The sequence below is a fragment of the Mycetomoellerius zeteki genome, unplaced genomic scaffold, assembly GCF_001594055.1.
Source record: "Mycetomoellerius zeteki isolate Tzet28-1 unplaced genomic scaffold, Tzet1.0 scaffold192, whole genome shotgun sequence".
Taxonomy (NCBI): domain Eukaryota; kingdom Metazoa; phylum Arthropoda; class Insecta; order Hymenoptera; family Formicidae; genus Mycetomoellerius; species Mycetomoellerius zeteki.
In genome coordinates, this window is record NW_017256875.1 from 139,988 (window position 1) to 160,449 (window position 20,462).

Consider the following 20,462-nt stretch of genomic DNA (forward strand, 5'->3'; position numbering starts at 1 on the left):
AGAGAGAGAGAGAGAGAGAGAGAGAGAGAGAGAGAGAGAGAGTTGTGGTACAATATAATATTTTAAAGATTTTTACCATGCACTTTAGTAAAATTAATCAAACTTATTTTATACTTTATTGTAGTTTTATTAATGAATGAGAGAATTTAAATTAAAATTCTTCGAAATACAATGTTGTCCCACGACTATCATATTTTTAGGTCTAAACTCTAAGAAAAAATTCTCTCCGTGTAGATTCTGTATTATTTCAAAAAAGACTCTTGTATTGCTTCTCCTTTCTTTTTAAATGTATACGATTTTATTTTCATACAAACTATTTCTTTTCCTTGGACCAATTATAAGTGACTCGAATTCAAACTGAAAATAAAACTAATAATATGAAATAAAGGCCTAATGCCGGTCGAAGCTAAATCTTAATTGCTTTTGAAATAATTCAAATGTGAATTATTTCAAAAGTAATTAAGATCTAACTTCGACTGGCATTAGGCCTTTATTTCATATTATTAGTGAGTTCACACGTCGGTCCTATGAAATTTAAATTTGAAAATAAAACTTTTCGGAAAAAAATAGAAGAAAGAATAACTTGTACATGTTACATCGTTCATTTACAACGATGAATATTTATATAGGTCATAGAATTTGCATTGATTGTGTGGGAATTGTTTGCCACAACGGTTTACCGATACGAAATACAACGTAAATTAGTAGAACGCTTCGAAATGTATCGTGATGTATCGTAATGTTTTTCTTATGTAAACGCATTCGCAATTTGGCATGCGTCTAACAAATAAATGAAAATGATTCTTTACGTGTTACATGACTCTCTAGCTGAACTAACGTAACAGTTTTCCGTTTTGCGAGCGAATTCTCGACTCTCACGAGTCGCTGATTTATTACGCGGTCACGATTGTATTTTATCAATTTCAGGGTTTTGTGGCAGAGATATCGCATATGTAAATGATGTGATATATAATAGAAAACATCTTGTTCCTCGACAGACAACTCAACACTGATTTGAATATCTCTAAATCATGTCAGACACTCTATTCGCTCATTATACTTTCACGAATAGAAATGCAAAAGTCTTCTCGATCTCCTGCTAATAACGGGAATATCTTTGATCGTGCACATTAGAATAAGGTATTCACGGCGTTGCGACACGTGGTTGAATGGCGGTCGTCCATGCATAGTGAGGACGCATCGAATGACCGAGTCGCCGTATATAGCACGCGTAGAAAGACGTTTATCACCGATTGTGAAGACGTAGCAATCCGACTACGTATTAATAACCATAATAGATCGGAAAGCTCGTCCAAACTATGTTGTTGCCGCAACACGTATCATTGCCGCTTGAGAAATCGCAATATGTGGAAAGTCGTCGAAAAGCTTTTTTATGACGCGATATTCATTAAACACGCGCATATACGTTTCAGATAGAATTACGAGATTCAAAGTACTCTAGAGATACTAAAGAGAGCTCTATAGGAAGATCATTTAATGACAATGACGTAGAATTAGTTTCAGAATTGTTATACGTTGGAGTACCTCTTTGGAAAGAAAGTTTATTCATTGCTATATAACGTTATATTCCGATTTCTAAAAGGGTTCCAAGACAGATTTAAGATCCTCAAGAGGATTTTAACTATGTGCTCGATGAGATCGTTCTATTCGAGTCAAACTCAACTTTTAGAGAATCAAAATATCTCTTTCTCTTTGTACACTTGTGCAGCTGCAACAATAATCGTTAACTTTTCGTCACGGGTGATTTTTCTTAGCATAGGTTTGCCGATAAGACAGGTTTAGGATTGTCTCAAGTTGTCTCTGGATGCTGATACGCGTGGGCGAGTTGAGACGCGACCACGAAGAATCGTTCTGTTGACTGCTAGAGAACTGGTTCTCTGCTCGGTACTGGTTCTTGGCCGCTGCGCAAAAAGACAATGGCGTGACCTTAGCGGATATGGCGAGACCAGATTCTACATGTCTCGAGGATGACCGGCTCCAGAGATTTTTCCTTATCCCTTTTCCTTCCTTTTATATTCCCGCGGTTAGCGGCGCTGCTTTGTGTTATTTGACCGACAGTGTGCACATTTACTTGCATATTTGTATTGTCATGGTCATCCTAAGAAACAGCATTTATTTTCAAATAATTCGAGGTCTCTATATAATCTCATATCTTTTTTCTTTAAAATGGACCGCCTGGATCCTTTTCAAAAGTTATCAGAAAATAATATATCTGCGATTTATTGAACGCAATAAATATTTGTTCTATCGTAATTAATATATATATTAATATATAATCAAAATGTAGGTATTAATAATTTCTGCCATTGTTTTATTGAAGAAAAATAAAAACTAAATGGATATTTGATGTAGCAAGATTGCTACAGCGATCTTCATAAAATTACTCAGTAATAATAAATGATTCGATAGTTACGAAAATAATACTTGAACGTCAAGAATTTAAAAGTTTCAAAGTAGTACAAATTGTAATTATGTAGATACATATTTGATAGAGAAATCAAGTCCTTAAGCTTTTCATGATGTTCTAGAATGCTGTAAAAATGCCGTCGTTGTTGGAAGCGCTGGAGCTAAAATACGGCAGTTCAACGACGGATTGCTCATTAACGGATGATGAGGCGGAGTCTGGTTCGCCCAAAGCCGCCCTGTCGGTGAGCATCTTCATCCCTAAGAAGTCTCCACGACATACAGTGCCGGCGTTACTGGTGCTCCAGGACTGCGACATTGAATCGGCAGGTAATGACGCCGAGAAACTTCGCAACAAGTGCAAGAACGTCGAGGAGCTTGATTTGGCACAGAACAAGTTGTCGCAATGGACGGAAGTATTCGGCATCCTGCAGCACATGCCCAAAATCAAATTTGTAAACTTGAGCTTCAACTGCCTCGCAGAGGTACTGGAGATCAAACATGGTAATTACGATCTTCTGAGAAACCTCGTACTGAACGGTACCAGGGTGTCCTGGTCGACGGTGCAGGGACTGATACGACTCCTGCGCAATCTGGAAGAACTCCATTTGTCTTTGAACGAATATAAAACGGTGGACTTGGATTATCAAAAGCCGGAGAACGTAAATCCGGCGCTGAAAAAATTACACTTTACTGGCAATCCGGTGGAAGTTTGGAACGAGATCTCGAAATTGGGGTAGGTCTCACGTGATTTTAATGCCACTAATTGAAAAATCAATCAGTTTCTTTAGTTATAAAATATTATAAAATTTCTGAGTCGTAATATATAAGTACTTATTCTGAAAGATTTGGTGTCGTATACTTCTTCAGGTACCTATTTCCGAACCTGAAGAGCCTTGTTCTCGCCGAGTGTCCAATTAGATCACTCGGTTTGGAGGAAAATCAGAATTTGCCAGGCGAGGATGGTCGTCGAGCAAAGGAAGAAGGACTTGGTCAGGATAGCGAAAACATGAATCACTTAGATACAGATGAACACACTTCGTCGACAGATGATAAGGGAAATAGGATATTTGAAAACAAGGTGAATTACGATAGATCCGAATCAAAGTCGGAATCCAATGGAATGACCATCGAGTCGCCTCACAATCCCTTCAGAATGCTGAGGTTCCTGAATCTGAACGGTACTCTACTATCCACTTGGGACGAAGTCGAAAGGCTAGCCAGGTTTCCCGTGTTGAAGTCGCTCAGAATCCAAGGCTGCCCGCTTTTCGAGGTGAGTGGTCTTCGACCTCTTCGATGATTGAAAATTAGAAAGTCTTGCATTACGTTAAGAAATATTTGAATTCTTTTACGTGTGACTTAATTAAAGAAAACTAACAAGTGCAATCATATTTAATATAAATAATATTCTTACTTTTTTAAAATGTATATTAAAATGTATATTAAAATTATTACTTAGATGTTGCTTACAAATTTATAGATATTAAATAAAAATGTTATTTAAAGTAGGTACTTAAATCTTTGTACCCCTTTTTTTAAATACAAAGTAAAAGAGAAATTTTGGAAGATAAAACAGGAGCCAATAAAAAATAGTTATAAAATAATTATAGATAGTTCTTGTTGCTTGGGAATAATATTGATTACAACGACGTAAAATCAATTTAACCCATGAAAGATTAAAATAGACAAAATATAACACGAGTATATCGTTCTGAAATCAATGGCTATTTTCATTTTCAAAGTACATCAAAGAATGAAGTCTGAACACACTTGACGATAGACGAATTAGAGACACGTGTTTAATTCTCCACATCAAAACCACAACAGCCGTTAGCGGTTACATGAGAAATAGCGCGTCCTAGTAAAAGATCTTTTCGTGTAGATATATGCAGCAATTGAATCTTGGCACGTGGTCAAACAGGCTGATAGATTAATGCAATATGGGTTCCAAAAACAAGTTCTTGGAACTTGAAATCAATACACTCTGCAAGCATCCCCTATATTACACTTTCAAACACGGTCATGTTAAGAAAACCTGATATTAATGGACGATCCGTGAAATAAAGAAATCGCTGTTTGTATATATACTTATTGTTAGAGTGGATTAAATCTTTGTGTCACTTTTTTTAAATACAAAGTAAAAAAAATAAAAATTAACAGAAAGTAGTTACAGCGCAATAGCAGATATTAGAACTTGTTACATGTAAAGCTTTATTTTATGTGCGAGAAATGGAATTAGATAAATCAAAGTCATCGTGCTAATTAAAAGTGCGAGTGCGTAACATGGTAGCCTTCGATTCAATGAAAAACCAATTCAATGAAAAACCGTTTATCGCAGAATATATTTCCTATTCTTTAACTTATTAATGTTTATAATCTGCAGTTTTTTGTTTTAATTAATTAAATTTGTATATCTTTTATTATACAATCTAATTTAACTTTTTAACTTGATCAATCCTCATAATATTTGCGTAGTTATCCATCTATACTAGATATTGCGAGCGTTTGGCCACTGTTTTATATTCGTTTAACATTTCCCAGAGTCCTCGAGAATATACAGAACACGAGAGGCGGCAGCTACTAATAGCCCGACTGCCAAACGTCGAGACTTTGAACGGCGGCGGCGTGATATCGTCTCAGGAGCGCGAGGACGCCGAGAGGGCCTTCATACGTTATTACATGGACAAACCGGAAGCTGATCGGCCCGAAAGGTAAGTCTCGACGCTCGCCAAGTTCAATCTTAATCGTTTTTTTTCCTTTGATAATAATTAAGACTTGCGTAGAATTAATCTCGAATACTTTTTCAAAGGCGCCGCAAGTTGCTTTAATGCGCTTTTAACATAAATTCCAATTTCCTCGCGAAAAAGCCTTATTCAGGCGATTCCAGCTTCGCCAGAGTCTATTGGATTATTCTCGTTTCATGGCCACTCTCGGTCCTTTGCCGCCCGGAGGAACCCAACTTGACCCTCTTCTGTGATTTTCAGGTATTCCGAGCTCGTGGCTATTCACGGAAAATTGGACCCCTTGGTGAACGTAGATTTAACACCGGAGAAAAGGGTCAAGGTCACGTTCACTTACGGAGATCTCGTCGAGGTATTTAATTTCATATCATATCGGATATCATCACTTTAGACAGGTGTATCGAGCGTAAAGATAAACTTTCACTAGTTCTATAATTTTTCTCGAACACGCAACTTGAAAAATAATCAAGTCTGTAAAAGTATTTACTTCTACAAATATATATTCGTAATATATAGAACTTTCTGAACTATATTTTTTGGAACTATATGTGGAACTATATTTGATGGAAATAACAGTCACAAACAATTCATGCTTTTAGGTACGATCGGTTGATGTATATAGAACAGTTTTCGAATTAAAAACTAAGTTGGAAAGTATGGTGAAAATTCCTGCCAACAGAATGAGGCTTTTCTACGTTGACCAAGTGAGTTATTCTGTTCTATATTAACTGAACGACTTTAATATTGTTTGCAGAATGTTTGGCACGCTCGATCCTTTAAAAAACCCGAAGTTGCGATATGAATTGCATTACCTTCCAAACGATCCTTATCCTGACCTGCATATGTAGCCATTATCCGAAGTACAATATAAGGTATAAATGCCAATTCTTAATCATTTACCTACAATAAAATTAGATATCGCGTATTGCAGTATCAATGCTAAAGAAATTGAAACGATTTAATAATTTTAGGAAATGAAGGCGCAATATGGACCGGAGGAAATGCTCTATCCAAACAAGCAGCTATATCGATACAACATTAGGAACGGCGATGAGATCATTATTGACAGCAAACTGAATCGATTCGCGTCAACGTCTTCAACCACTTCTTCCATTCGTTCCTGAAGAAGAACGATGAGTGAATCGCGCGGTATTGAAGAAATCCGATAATTCCTCGGGTTTTGATCTCCACTTATAGCCTCACGATGCAATACTCTCGTTGATAATCGTAATACTGTTACAGATCGACAGAGAGGCACCGTGTACGGTTTTCATGATCGCGTTTGTTAATAACTGCGGATCTGAAAATCGATAACTTTTGCAATCCAAGGAGAATAAATAGATTCGAAGGCGAATGTTTCCCTACGTGGAAGTCTAAATATATAGAATTAGGGATTTACGGATGTTTGATGTTATCTTAAACTGCAAATATTTCAGAAATAATGGTGGACAGACGATTAGAAATCGTGAATTGGCGAAAACTTGGTAATCTGTCACAGGCGAAATTATCTAAGAATAGGATGAATGCACTGTCTATGACCACCTTAAGCATTTCTATATAACTTTAAGAAATTTTTTTTTAAATAATACATAAAAAGGAGATGCTGTTTACTTAAATATATTGTTTTAATTTTTAATATTCAAAAAAGTTTTAAGGAAAAAAGCGAATGTATAATGAAAAAGTTAAATAGTGTTAAAAAAATTTCCATTTTACACCATTTTTGGCCACTTATATATTTCCTATCATTATGAGGCTGACTACTAATTAATTGATGGCTACTAATATTGTCTGCTATACTTGTGTCATATGTGGTTATTGATAAATTATTCTACTTACCGCGTTCGGGGATTCTTATCGTTTTTGACAAGATAACTGTGTCTTGAGTGTATTCCGTAGAAAATAATTTTTTTATAATATGAAAGAGGAAATGTGAGATTACTTGTCACATTATTAAACAAGAAAAATAATTGCGACACACACGTGTCGTGATTGCTGCGTACTAGAGCCAACCAAAATTAAAAGAACCTAATAAATAGCGAAGGTGGCCAAAATGGGTGCAGTGGCCACAAACGGTGTTCATCCTATCATGTGTTTTCTAAACGGTGTGTCTAGACAATTTCTGAAAATCGAATTACAACTGTCAATGCAATTTTTGATCGCAGCACATGATTGTCCGATGCGATTATTAATTATTTCTTCGCAAAGTCATCTAGACCTCGACGTATAAACTTAAACCGTTACTAACGAGCCTGGTGCATAGAGAATAATTATTGTATCCAGTGTACAAACGTATACGAGCTTTAGATGAGTAGTTAGCTGTCATTTTCTTTAACATAGTAAGTCTCGTCTGTCTTAGGAGACGAAAAGCGTAATGGGAAAGCAGGATTGTACATAGCGAATTTCAATTTCCAGCCAAATTCGATGTAGCTGCGATGTGAGCAGAAGAGATTTACCCCGTTTGTTCGACGCAAAAGAAACTAATAGGAACATAATAGAAGATTATTCGATTCAACTTAGGTCGACGCCAACGACAACTGACAAGACGCGCCATTGAGGCTGTTGTAACGAAGAGAACGAAATATTTTTGTAGAGATCGCGGGCAGTTATCCTCAAAGAAAGTATAAAATCTACTCGTTCATAAGACAACGCGTTTTGTTGCTTCTCGTTTAAACACCAATGATAAAAACGTGTAACGCAGTTGCAGCCACGTTTCCATCGCGTTCGCGTTTGTGTATACGACTCTTTCGCAAGACGCGTTTATAAAAGGCAAGGGGAGACCTTGCGCGAAATTTCCGAGTATTTAAAAGCAATGGGATATATTTATATCGCTGGTTCGCGAAAGCGTCATCCACTTACGTTGTCATCGCGACAAATGATCTCTGTATTTTTCGAAGATGATATATACTTACAAGCAAACTCTTCTGTAAACTTTGCGCGAGATTGAAACGCACTCGTGTCACCAGCTCGTGAATTGTAACGAAATGTGAAACGCGAGAGAAAATTTGTGAAACCATATAAGAATCGTGTGCGATTGACGTTATGTTATTATCATCTATTTTTAGTATGTACTTAACAAACCACAAGTACAACATCTTTATTTCGACAAGTTCCATATCTTCAAGCGGTACTTTATATTTATATATATGTATATTTTTTTTCAGCTAAGATATTGAGGCGTATATGACAGAGTGAGTAAATTCCCAGCAAACACAAATATAGCTGGTGTATAATATATACGTAAATATACATGTTTTACATCTATATTATATAGCAGTTATATTCGTTTGTTAGATTGCATATTATCGTAATCGTTTCATCAAAGTGGATGAATGGAAATCACATTGACGACAGTGATAAAGCTGATATAAATCTCAAATGTGATAACAGAGGCAACATCGATTGCGATTTATGATACACGCGTATAATTTACAGACTTATAATCATTTCGAAAATCTCGAAAGTATATATTTTCTTCTCTTCCTGAATACTACAAGCATGTCTCGTTGCATTTACAACTTACCCCGATTTAAGACACGAACGAACTCGCGAAAAGAAGCTAACAATAAGTAGAATGTTGCGTTGCATCGCTTTGTCTTTGAATCCGCCAGTATCACCGCCGTGCCGAGGGAACTTTTCGGCCGAACGTCGGAGAAAGAAAACGCGGTGTACATCAAGTTTCGATTTCTTTGCTCACAAGCAACGAAGCTTGCGGAGTCACTTAGTGCCTGCCTTTTACGTATTAGCGTAACTCGGATATTTCTAACACTGCCCTGTGAATATGATAAAACATAATTCGGGACGACAAGGCTCTCGATACAGTAATAAGAAGCGTAGACCGAATTTTTGGAGCAGCTAAAACTCCAGTTGACCAAGATTCATAATAAAATTTTATTATCATTGTACAGCGTTAATAATATTCTGGTTATATTAATTATTATAAAAAGCAGCTATTTTGATGAGCATTTTATAACAAAGGATATATACAAACTAGAGCGCTGTTTTTATTGCGATATTGGATCAGTTGATTTTTACTGCAAAATAGTATTGCTACTGAAGAAACTCGGTCGGACGTTTCCTGGAGATCGAAGGAGCACCGCGATAGTCGGAAAAATGTTGGCTGTAGGATTCCAATGCCACTGTCACGTCCTGCCTTCGCAGCATGGAGAGTGCAAGTCGTTTAGTAAACAACAGAAAATTAAAATCAATTGTGAAGGAGGACAAGGACGAACTGGTAATGGGATCCTACGACGCATGTGTCTAGTCTCGGAAAAGAAACTCTGCATTACTTTCATTTTATAAAACACGATTTTTTTTGTGCTGGCGCAAATGTACGTACTAACGAAATAAATCATTTATATGATATAAACATTATAAACTATTCTTCAATTTTTATCTCTACTTTTTTAAAATACACTTTTGTGATTACTGTTATTAAAATATTTCCACGAAGGACAACGATTGGATCAAAGATATTTACAATTATAAATCCAGAACTTTTAATTTATTAGGTTTAGTGCTTTTATTTAAATAAATTTTTGGAACAAAGATTATGCATATATATGTATATATATATAATATATTACACGCTCTATTATAAAATAACCGTTGTAAATCTAAAAGTCGTAAAAATTTGGGCATCTATCCAATTGTCAATTCAAATCGAAACAATCGGATTATTGTATTAAGAATAAAGATTACGGATAAAGGAAGGGACGGCGGGAATGTGTATAATACATGAACGTGTTTATTCACAACCGTTACCATAAACGAGCCAAAGATAATTTTACACATATTAAACGCTACGATCTATCACAATGGATTCTCTGTCTTTTTCCTCCCCCCCCATTTCGAATGTATAGAAATATATTTAGGTAAATGCTAACGCTACTTAAAATTAATCACGTCTCACTTGACGCGACGGCAGATTTGCAATATTTGCACATCTATACATAAAACGTTACAATAGTATGTATGTACATAGGTACAAGCTAGATTTCTCATAATGGAAAACGTGAATCAATATTTTTGCTGGATATGTCGTAAAGGCGTAAAGCTAGATCTACGTACGATTTGGTCCGATCTTCCGTAAATCTGATCTTCGAAAATATTTAAACTATCTGATTAAGCGACTGTCAATATGGCCAAAGCTAATCACCACAATTGTAATGTAATTTTAAAGTGAAATTGTAGAAGACACCGGCATTCAAATCCAAGATTAAAAACCATTAGTAAGTACAATATTGTACGTACGAGTTCCAATTCGCATTATTGGAAGCATTGTACTATAAATACTAGGGATATTTTACTTCAATATCCATATTAAATTAATTCTTCTTTTAGTTTAGTAAATGCTCTAGCTATGAACTAATATAGCCTTATTTGTACTCTTACTTTTCTAGAATAATGTTATTATATTAATTTAATAATAAAGTACATCAATTTTCATTTTTATTGCACTATATCATTACTAGAAATATTTAAGGATAATTCCGCCACTTCCCGCCTAAGTGCGACTTTACCAGTCGCATGCGTCGTAGAAAAATATAGGAACGATGGAAGTGACATAAATCAACACGTCGCGAAATGACAGATACGTGCCGATTCGCAATTTTGATCTATAATTTTTTACGTAACTCCTACAGAGTAATAACGTCCGAGGTAACTAACATTCGATGCAGCCCATAAAAACTGATTAATGACTCTCAAGCGCTGCATGTTCTCACTGCCTCCAGATATACATCGAGCAACAAAACTTGCTGCACGATAATTAGTAGAATACGGTTGTCTCGGACGTGTAAGTACTATTGCTCAAGCAGAGAAACTTGCTCATGTGCTTCACCGTCGGAAATACTAAATGTCTCGATTCTCTTTCCGGGATGGGTTATCTTCTTTTGTCATAGCTTCGTATGCTTTACACTGTCAGTCCAATAATTCTGTATTGTCATTGCCTCTAGCGAATTTAGGAACGAGTCATTATCCAAACTGTACATTTCCTCTGAGTTATCCTGCAAGTAAAACAAGTACTTTTATATAATATTTTTAACAGATCAAAATTTTATTACCATTTTTATCTTTTAACTGATGTCTTGTAAGAAAAATGTTAATATATTGAAAATATAATAAATAAAATAAAATAAAAGTGCTCTTTAAATATATATATTAAAGATTTATTTGAATGATTAATTTAATAAATCCCATTGGATACACATTAAATATTTATGAATGTAATAATACTAACGCGAATAGTGGAATCATCGATGTAACCGGAGCTATCGGGATTACTGCATTTATCACTGTTTAATGTTTGCGGAGGGTTCAAGTATTTGCGCCTGAAAAGGAGTTAATGAACAAATGCATTAGTGAACGCAGACGCAAATGTAATTAATAAACATTACGACTTCACGACACATTACCTGTATATAATGAATCCGAGACTACCCATTGTGCTGAGCAGGGCCACAGTCGCTAAACAGCTACCTGTAATAGCAGCTATACCCGCAGCAGATGTCGTCGAACCTTGCTCAGTACTTTCGCTGATATTACCAGTGTCATTATAATCAGAGGGCTGATTGTCTCCTTGCACTTGATCCCTCTGGAAGTGCTGCGTGATGAAAGTGTTTCTCGCTCTGCTCAGACGAGTGGACTCGCCAACTGCACATTTGTTTCATGCGATCATTGTAAAGAATTTAAAGTACTCAACTCTCTTTCTCTTCTCGCTAAATCTTAATCTTAACCAAGTTAATTCTGAAACTTTTTACATCTATTTTACTTCTATTGTTTACCAAAATGTTAAATTTAATCAGAGACCAAAATACAATTAGTAAGCGTATATGAAAAAGGAGGTCAATGTCGACATTGTGAAAATAATTTAATTAAAATATAATGCGATTCTTTTATCTCGCGCAAGATAACATTGTGGCCATTAATGTCGAGATCATTTTCATTTATATTCGCAGTAACACATTTCCCTCTGAAGTTTACCTCCAAGGATAGACGCCGCTGTAGCGAAATGCTGCGTCTGAGCCACCTCTTCGTCGATTTCGACCTCGTCCTCGGATTGATTAAACGTCCTGATTGCAGCATTACCAGCAGTCCCGGTTGAGGACAAGGACGTTACGAAGGAAGACCTTGTTCTGTTTAATGTCAGGTCAACTTTCGACATTTCTTCTTGAAGAGGTAGCACGGTGAGATCTTCGACTTCCTCGAAACTAACGTTTCTGGCAACGCTAGATTGATTTCTCTCCTCCTGATCGTACTTCGGTCTACCTGACGATTTGTTAGTTGTCAAGATCCACATGATCTTGCTGTCCTTCTTCGTCGAATTCCTGATTCTCTCGACGTTCTCCGCGACGCGCTGCGGTATCGTCGTGCCAAGCGGCTCGACGTTGGAGATATTACTGCGGAAACTTAGCTCGACTGTCTCGTGGACGCTCGTTCCAGAAACAGTACCTCCACGTTCTAATAGCAACGAGGCGATAGTAGTGACGGATTGCTGCCTGTCAGGCACCACGGCTGTATTCGTCTGTGGATAAAGACCAATAGCCTTAGCGATTCGAAAAGTCGGCCTGGTTGATTTCGATGTGCGATAGATGTCTTCGACCTCGATCGCCGAAGACGTCACCCTTGGAGATGATTGAGACTGGTTGACGGGATCCGATGTGGTTGATGGCAAAGGACTCCCAAAAATCACTAAAAAAGAAAAATGGAGTATGATCATTGAATGAAGATGAATTACACAATCATTAAATCGTGTAATGCCTCTTGCGAGTTTCAATTGAGAATCTAAATAACACTGTACATAAAAAATTAAACGTAAAAGCTTCGTATAAGCTAATTTTTCTTTAATTAGAATTTAATTAGCATCCTTATGTTTTTTAATTTCTTATATTAAGTCTCTCTTTTTTAATTCATAATACTAAGTTTCTTAAGTAATTAAATTTACATTAAATTTATTAAATTATGACTATAACTGTGACTTAAACATGTATTATACATATAATATTATATAAATTACAATGAAAAAAATTGTATTATATCTAATCGTAACAAAATATTGGGACTACATTTCTAAATTATTTGAACGATAAATAAGCAAAGTACCTAGTAAAAAAGATCGATAACTTTTTACAATGTGATCTGGATAAAGTGACCTAATTAAAGCAGAAGACTTTAAGAAGTTGCACGAATCTTTTTATTGATCTTAACAAAGTTAACGGAAAATAGTTAATAAAATAAAAGATAGTTAAAGATTGTTAAGATGATTATTGCGATGAGTTGGAAAAATCTTACTGTGTAAAGATATTATTTAACAAAAAAAAAAAAATAATTTAATGATGACTCACCAAGAAATTGCGCGGTAACCCAGAACCAGTGCATCCACCAATGTAGCGTCATCGCGTCATCTGGATGTATCTGCAAATACGAAGGCACCTATATGTACCAGCACGTCTATGTACCGACAAACGTGAGGAATCGTGCAAGCAATTCAAATATACCAAACATCGTTCTGATTCTAATGATTTTCTAAACCCGAACAAACGAACAATCGACTTGGCCGCCTCGTCGCTTCTGAGAGAAGGTAATGTTAAAAACCGGTGAGTAATCCTCGACCAATCGTGTTGCTTAATCGTGAAATCTATGAGTCATTGAAGAATTTTAAAACCAAGACCGGCGGTTCCAGCTTCCAAGTATACGGCGAATGTCGAGATAACTGACAATGAGTAAAAGGAATTATAAAGTACCTTTAATAAGCGGTTATATGTCGTACACGCAACTCATTTCGAGTTTAGAGATACAAATCCAGATTTTTTTACATTTTGCATTATACAATCCGAACAGGTGTCTGCCGTTCATCAAAATTTCGAAAAAAATAAAAAGTTCCATAATTCTAAATCGATTCAAAATACCTGCTTGGAATCGACTTCGTGGCTATATACCACTTGTCGAATTTTCGAGTGCGCACTGGCATGGTAATTTTCATGCTGAATAACGCAAGATGCAAGATTGAAATTATGATGGGCCAATGCCGCTGGCTGACCGGTTGAACGCAGATGCTCACGTTACGATACGCAATCTTAAGTGCCCACAGCTACCTTTCGTATATGTGTTAAAAGAGAGCCTTCGTCTGGTCCGTTTGATAAATTCGAACGCATTTGCGATTGCACGGAAAATGATAAGTCATGGTAAATGTAGCGTAAAATACATATATACAGATTTAAAATCAAAATCTTAATAAAAATATTCCTATAGTCGGCATTCATAATTAGTTTTTATTTCAAGTCTTAAAATGCTAATGATATCTTAAGATGTCAATATAGCTCTGTGATTGAAAAATAGACTATTAATACTGACCTATATAATATTTTATCCTAATGTATAGATCAATATATATGTATATACATATATTGATCTATACATTAGGATAAAATATACATTAGGATATGTGTATACGACAAATCTTTTGAGAATAAATATAAACATGAATCGTTACACTTCAAAAGCTAGTATTATAAAATTCTATGATTTAACAAAATCTTTATAGATAATATTTGAAAATTTGTTTTTATGAAAATAAATATTGCGAATAAGATAGTTAGTGTGTATTTAATTAATTTATTTATATAGAAAAATATTGAACTGCAGTAATTAAATTAATACAGTAAAACATTCGTAATGTGTTCATTTATGCACCGATTTACGAAGTTTCGTGCGCACAAAATGTAGCAGAAAGATGCGATCGTTAAACAGGAGGATATAGTGCGACGGTCATGCTCTGTTGATCACAACCAGTTGCAACTTACGACGTGACATGAATAGGATATCGAGACTTAAAGATCGAACGACAATATTTTTTAATTTTATCACTAAAGGAAAAGATTTCACATGAAACTGCGTATAAATTACAATTCAAAATAAAAACTTCATCGAAATATAGATCAAAATTTCATTTAAAATAAATTGAAGATAACGCATCGGTATCCATTATATTTATATACCGATATATAAATCTTTTAATATATTCTCGACGTTTTAGTCATTCTTTCTCTAAATTAATAAATTAATATAAATTTAGATTAAAATGTGAAATATTAATTCCTTATAAATATTGCAAATATAACAAATAAAAATCATATAAATAAATAGAGTTGCAACTGATTTTCATGTCTAAGAATCTTGATAAAAATTTTTAAGCAGACTCTAAACATTATCCTGTCCTTCACAGGCTGTGCGAACGGACAGTTTTCTCTTGTTTTCTCGGACAAAGTAATTACGGAATCAAGGAGCACGGAGAGTAAGACATTCGTCGGTGTACAGTTAGTCATGCTCCCCCAGTTGTAACCGGTCACATCTTTGCATGAATATACAGCTCGGTAGTGAATTGAAGTCTGGAAGAAAGAAGCACGCGGAGGACGTCGCGCGTGATTTTCTCACCGGTAATCCGAACTTAATAAAGATGCTGGAACAAAAGGTACGTCGCGAACGAGCCGCTCCTCTTTTCCGAGCGACAAAAGGTCCATCTCTTTGACAACTCCGCACCCTCCACATCGATGTGATTTCATTCAGGAACCGGAAACGTCATGTGGGAGCAGGGGGCTGACATGCGAAAGGACGAGCAGGGACGCAGCTAGAAATTTTCGGGTATTTCCCAATTCGATAGGCACTCTTAAACCTTCGGTATCATTCCTCGTGTGACATATCCAAAGTTTCTTTTATTTCGCTACATTATAACTTTTTTAATAATAAAGATACATATATTTGTTTGTTACTGTTATATTTCTCAATGCAGTTATAAAATATTTACTGTTATATGTACTGTTACATTTCTTATAATGGCGTTTTGTTTGAAAAAAATATTTGTTTATAATATTTTCATATTTTCAATATTTTCAATTTTTATGTGATATTTTTCGCAATATCCAGTGTCGTAAGTACGTGACAAACGTATAAAGTGGCACTGAAGGGTTAAGAGTCTGAAATTATTTAAATACATATATCCTTTTAAAAATACTTGATGTTTGCCGATATTTAACATTCGCTACGTACGCTACATGACTTGAATGTCCGCATTGGAATCATTTTTAGCACATGGACGACATTTCTCACGCTTGTTTCCGCGAAATTGCGGTTTATTCTAGAAACGGCGATAATCGCGTACTATATATATTGTATATACGCGGAGCTGCAGCGATAACGTTTGTTACAAACCATTGGTTTTCGTAAATAAGATCCTCTTTTGCCGCGATAAATGCTGGTTTATGAATATCATGCGAATTAACAACAAATTCGATTAAATAGGATTACAGTTGCGTTATATCTATTTCTTTTTAAGATCAAAAGGATAACAAATAAGTGCTCCTCTGGATCGACGCTAATGCGTCGATGATAATACGTACCGTACGAAACAATTAGAACATAGTGCACTTCGCGAACACGATCCCGGTTGCGCTGCAAAGTATGAAATTGCGCCGAAGCGCAAGAAAAAAAACGCACTGCATTTCGCGCGTTGCGTAATTCCACTTCCGCATGCTGAGAGCCTCGCCCCACTTCGTTTTCAGACCGGAAGGATGCGCAATGTGCCTAAGTATAAACGCGCTAATAATCCTACTGTTAACTGTTATTATTACCATTGATAGATTGCGTACAAACGTCTCTAACATTGAAAAAAAAATTCAGAATTAATGGAAGCCTTACACTTTAAATGGGCAATTAAAGAAAGCAAAAATATGACCAAAAGCAAAATTTTTAATAAAAATATGTAAACATAATACAACTGAAATATCACTACGAACTTTTGTTCCGATCCAATATTTTGGTGTTCCAGTATTTCGTGAAGAAAAACTTAATAACAAAGGGGACTTCAGTATCGAAAAATAATTTTTAAAATACAAAACTAAAAGTACACACCGAACAGCGAATCAAGGAAGCGTTTCTTTCAATTCGTTTCTATCGCGTGCTGCTTTACATAGTCTTCGTGAAAGCTCGTAAAAAAATTGGCCGTTTCCCGATTCGCGCACTAACGTGCAACCGGAGTTCAACGACCGTCATATACATATGAAGTTCTCCGAACCAGGGACAACGGTTTAATACGTAACTTAATAGCGTGATTCTTGTGAAATTTCTAATCTTTCTATTGCGTCATTTTATCCAAGGCTATGTATTATATTTTATCATACTCGCAGTTTTCTATTTCTGTATCCGTAGATCTTTATCTCTTTTATTTTACACGTCATACTGCAATGCAATTTATTATCAATGATATCTTGCCATCGAACTACAGTACTCGAGTCACGTAGCCATGGCAATCAACGTACTAAACTGCGACCTTCGCACCTTTTTGCCGCAATTTGCACAAACCTTGACTTTACAGTCTCATAAAGTTTTCATAAAGTAAAAAATATAACGCTTTATATCCTTAATAATTAATCGAATTGCTTAAATGTAATAAGACTTGATGTAGGAGAGTTTTGACACTTGGATTCATTGCCACCGATTTGCAGATTGGACAGCAAAACGTTTGGTAAAAAGTGGGAGAAGTGCGCGACAAGATACAATCATTGGAGTGTGAAGTAGAAATGTGTATTCGTTTCTTAATCATATGCATGATCTCCGGAAAGACTGCGATAAAAACCAATGCGGCAACACTGAGTGGAAACTTGTTTCTTCGCACTTAATTCATTTTTTTCGAAGATTAATCTGGATTGAATTTAATATTTGAATCGCAACATTCAATACTAGTATTTTTAAGAAAAAAAGCTGAAAATAAAATTATTCTCTAAAATTTTACGAAAAACTGATCTTACAATCAAAAGTTTTGTTTAAAAAAATTTAAAAACTTCAATGAAAATCAAATATTGAATAATAAAATAGCCTTGAACTTATTATACTATGCTGTTAAACTGATCTTTTTATCTGAATATTTTTAAAAATATAGTTTAATATTTAATAAAAATCAAAGATTCTTCTACGCAAGACATTCCTGCAAACTTTTGTTAACGCATAGAGTTAAATAAAGATATTATTGTAATCAAATATTGTTGTCAAGATATATCTACAAAAATAATAAACAAATATATTATTATAATACCATAGCTATAAATATAATAGATAACATTTTATATAGATATAATACTATACTAGATAATATTATAATTGCTTCTTGCAATAATAGATCGAGAACCAGGAAGATATTCAGCATCGAAGTGGAGAGAGATGCATTTGAGTTATCGCTGGATAATGTTCGTGGAGAGACAAAGTGGGGGCTAACGAGGACATACTAAAGTAAATCGCGATTTACCGCTGAGCCTCGTGCTGTCAAGTGCCCGAATGAACGCGAATTATCGAGCGCATTAGCGTAGTCCGCGAAGCTAATGACCGTGAACCGATTAGTCGGATGTTCGTCTTGGTTTTTCTGCCATTGTTAATGGAATAATCTGTGCCATCAATCCACAAAAGGGTCAATTTCAGCAGCTAACTAAATTCCTGTAATAAACTAACCGGCCATCACTTCAATTTTCTGACCAACTTATGCCAGAGCAGATTAACAGCTTAAGCCGGTACTTAGCTCATCCCCCCCCCCCCACACACAGGGTGTTAGTTAAGTATGTTACCATACTCAACAGAGCGATTCTTTGGTTTATTTCAAGTAAAAAAGTCCATATAAACATGTGTCCTAAACGACTTAGTTTCTGAAATAAAAAAATCTAAACGTATAGTAATAATCTGTTTATTTAAAAGAAATACAGCTTGAACTAGTCAAAAACTAGTCAAAAACAGAAAAACAAAAACAGGCTTCAGTTCTTCTGATGAAATAAAATAATTAGATGAATTGTTGAAAATGTCCACCTTGCGCCATGATACATTCATCGAGCCTTCTTCTCAAAGATTAACGTACACGCTCAAAGATCACAACTGAAGTCTATTTTTGATTTTGTGACTTTGAGTTTGACTTTGTCACTTTGTTCACGGTTGTGCGAATGGTAACTCACGTGAAGCAAGGCATATTTATGCAGGAAGATATCTCCAACGCAATTTACCGTTTCATCAAACATTTGCGAACATTCACCTGTATTTCGGAAATTTTAAGAATTCACCATTGAAAATGCCAGGGTAATGCCATGTCCAAAGTCTTTTGGTTTTTAACGTCGTTTGGTGTAACGTCGTTTACCTCATTTACTGCAACTGCGCTGCACAAGTTTTATCGCGACCTTTTTCTGTTAGCGCAGCGATAAAGAACATTCGTACTATGTTACATACCACACGTGGCATATCATTCAACGTTCGCAACATAATATAATATATTTGCAAAGCATAGAAAAAATATAAAAAACATAGAAAAATATTAAAATCATGAAGGACAGGCTATACATCCGGCACATTGATTATGAATAATCGACTTCTGTGAAGCTGGCCCCTCATTTTCAAAATTTTGAAAAAATAAGCAGAATTCTGGTTGCCCCCCCGAAGGGTTCTAGAGTTCTGCACCAATTTTAGAAAGAGTTCCGTTGATTAAAACGGTGAAAACACCATTTGAAGTTTCGGGGGGACCAAGTTCACGATTCCGAACTTTGAAGGGCTGTAACTTCTTTACCGTCCATTTTAGCACTTTGATCCATATAAGACAATCGATAGAACTCTTGGGGGGCAACCAGAACCTCTAAAAAAAACCGGATTTCCGAAAAAATTTTTTTAGGAAAAAAAATTTTTTTTTCAGATTTCGGCCATTCTGTTATGAGTTCTGATAGCCCCACAAAGAGATCTAATGATTATGCTTAATGACCGCTGAAACCAATATCTAAAAAGTTCTAGAGCTTTGAAGTTTCAGATTTCGACTTTTTCTAAGTCCACGCAGGTCAAAATTTTTTTTCGGAAATCCGACATTCATATATAGGATAATCGTTAAAACTTTTCGGGGGGGCTATTAGAACTCTCAATAAAATGCCGGATTTCCGAAAAAAATTTTGACCTGCGTGGACTTAGAAAAATTCGAAATCTGAAATTTTCAAGCTCTAGAACTTTTTAGATATTGGTTTAAGCGCATCGATCATTAAGCATAATCGTTAGAATTCTTTGGGGGGCTATTAGAACTCATAAAAGAATGGCCGAAATCTGAAAAAAACTGTTTTCCCCAAAATAATTTTTTGAAAAAAATTTTTTTAGAAATCCGGTTTTTTTTTAGAGTTCTGGTTGCCCCCCAAAGAGTTCTATCGATTGTCCTATAGGAATCAAAGTGCTAAAATGAACGGTAAAGAAGTTATAGCCCTTCAAAGTTTGGGAATTGTGAACTTGGCCTCCCCGAAA

At 35.5% G+C, this 20,462-nt stretch overlaps 2 protein-coding genes across 5 annotated transcripts in view; one reads left to right on the top strand and one right to left on the bottom strand.

Moving 5' to 3' along the window:
- Nucleotides 1-6,680, top strand: part of mlt (tubulin folding cofactor E like protein mlt) — a 17,109-nt gene extending 10,429 nt beyond the window's left edge. For 2 of the 4 annotated variants that reach the window (XM_018446980.1, XM_018446981.1), the window contains exons 2-7: nucleotides 2,550-3,160; nucleotides 3,295-3,697; nucleotides 4,966-5,135; nucleotides 5,409-5,517; nucleotides 5,765-5,869; nucleotides 6,137-6,680. In XM_018446980.1, coding sequence (XP_018302482.1) covers nucleotides 2,562-3,160; nucleotides 3,295-3,697; nucleotides 4,966-5,135; nucleotides 5,409-5,517; nucleotides 5,765-5,869; nucleotides 6,137-6,289 — 1,539 coding nt within the window. In that variant the 5' untranslated portion in view covers nucleotides 2,550-2,561 and the 3' untranslated portion in view covers nucleotides 6,290-6,680. Of the gene's footprint in view, nucleotides 1-2,549; nucleotides 3,161-3,294; nucleotides 3,698-4,965; nucleotides 5,136-5,408; nucleotides 5,518-5,764; nucleotides 5,870-5,919; nucleotides 6,038-6,136 lie in introns of all 4 variants that reach the window. The other 2 variants (XM_018446982.1, XR_001936597.1) reach the window with 2 other exon arrangements.
- A 3,322-nt stretch (nucleotides 6,681-10,002) lies between these two features.
- The window catches only part of LOC108722070 (uncharacterized), a 22,982-nt gene continuing 12,522 nt past the window's right edge, over nucleotides 10,003-20,462 (bottom strand). The window contains exons 2-6 of the mRNA XM_018446983.1: nucleotides 13,508-13,577; nucleotides 12,147-12,854; nucleotides 11,579-11,816; nucleotides 11,404-11,494; nucleotides 10,003-11,170 (exon numbers count right to left, since the gene is read on the bottom strand). Coding sequence (XP_018302485.1) covers nucleotides 11,060-11,170; nucleotides 11,404-11,494; nucleotides 11,579-11,816; nucleotides 12,147-12,854; nucleotides 13,508-13,559 — 1,200 coding nt within the window. The 5' untranslated portion in view covers nucleotides 13,560-13,577 and the 3' untranslated portion in view covers nucleotides 10,003-11,059. The remainder of the gene's footprint in view (nucleotides 11,171-11,403; nucleotides 11,495-11,578; nucleotides 11,817-12,146; nucleotides 12,855-13,507; nucleotides 13,578-20,462) is intronic.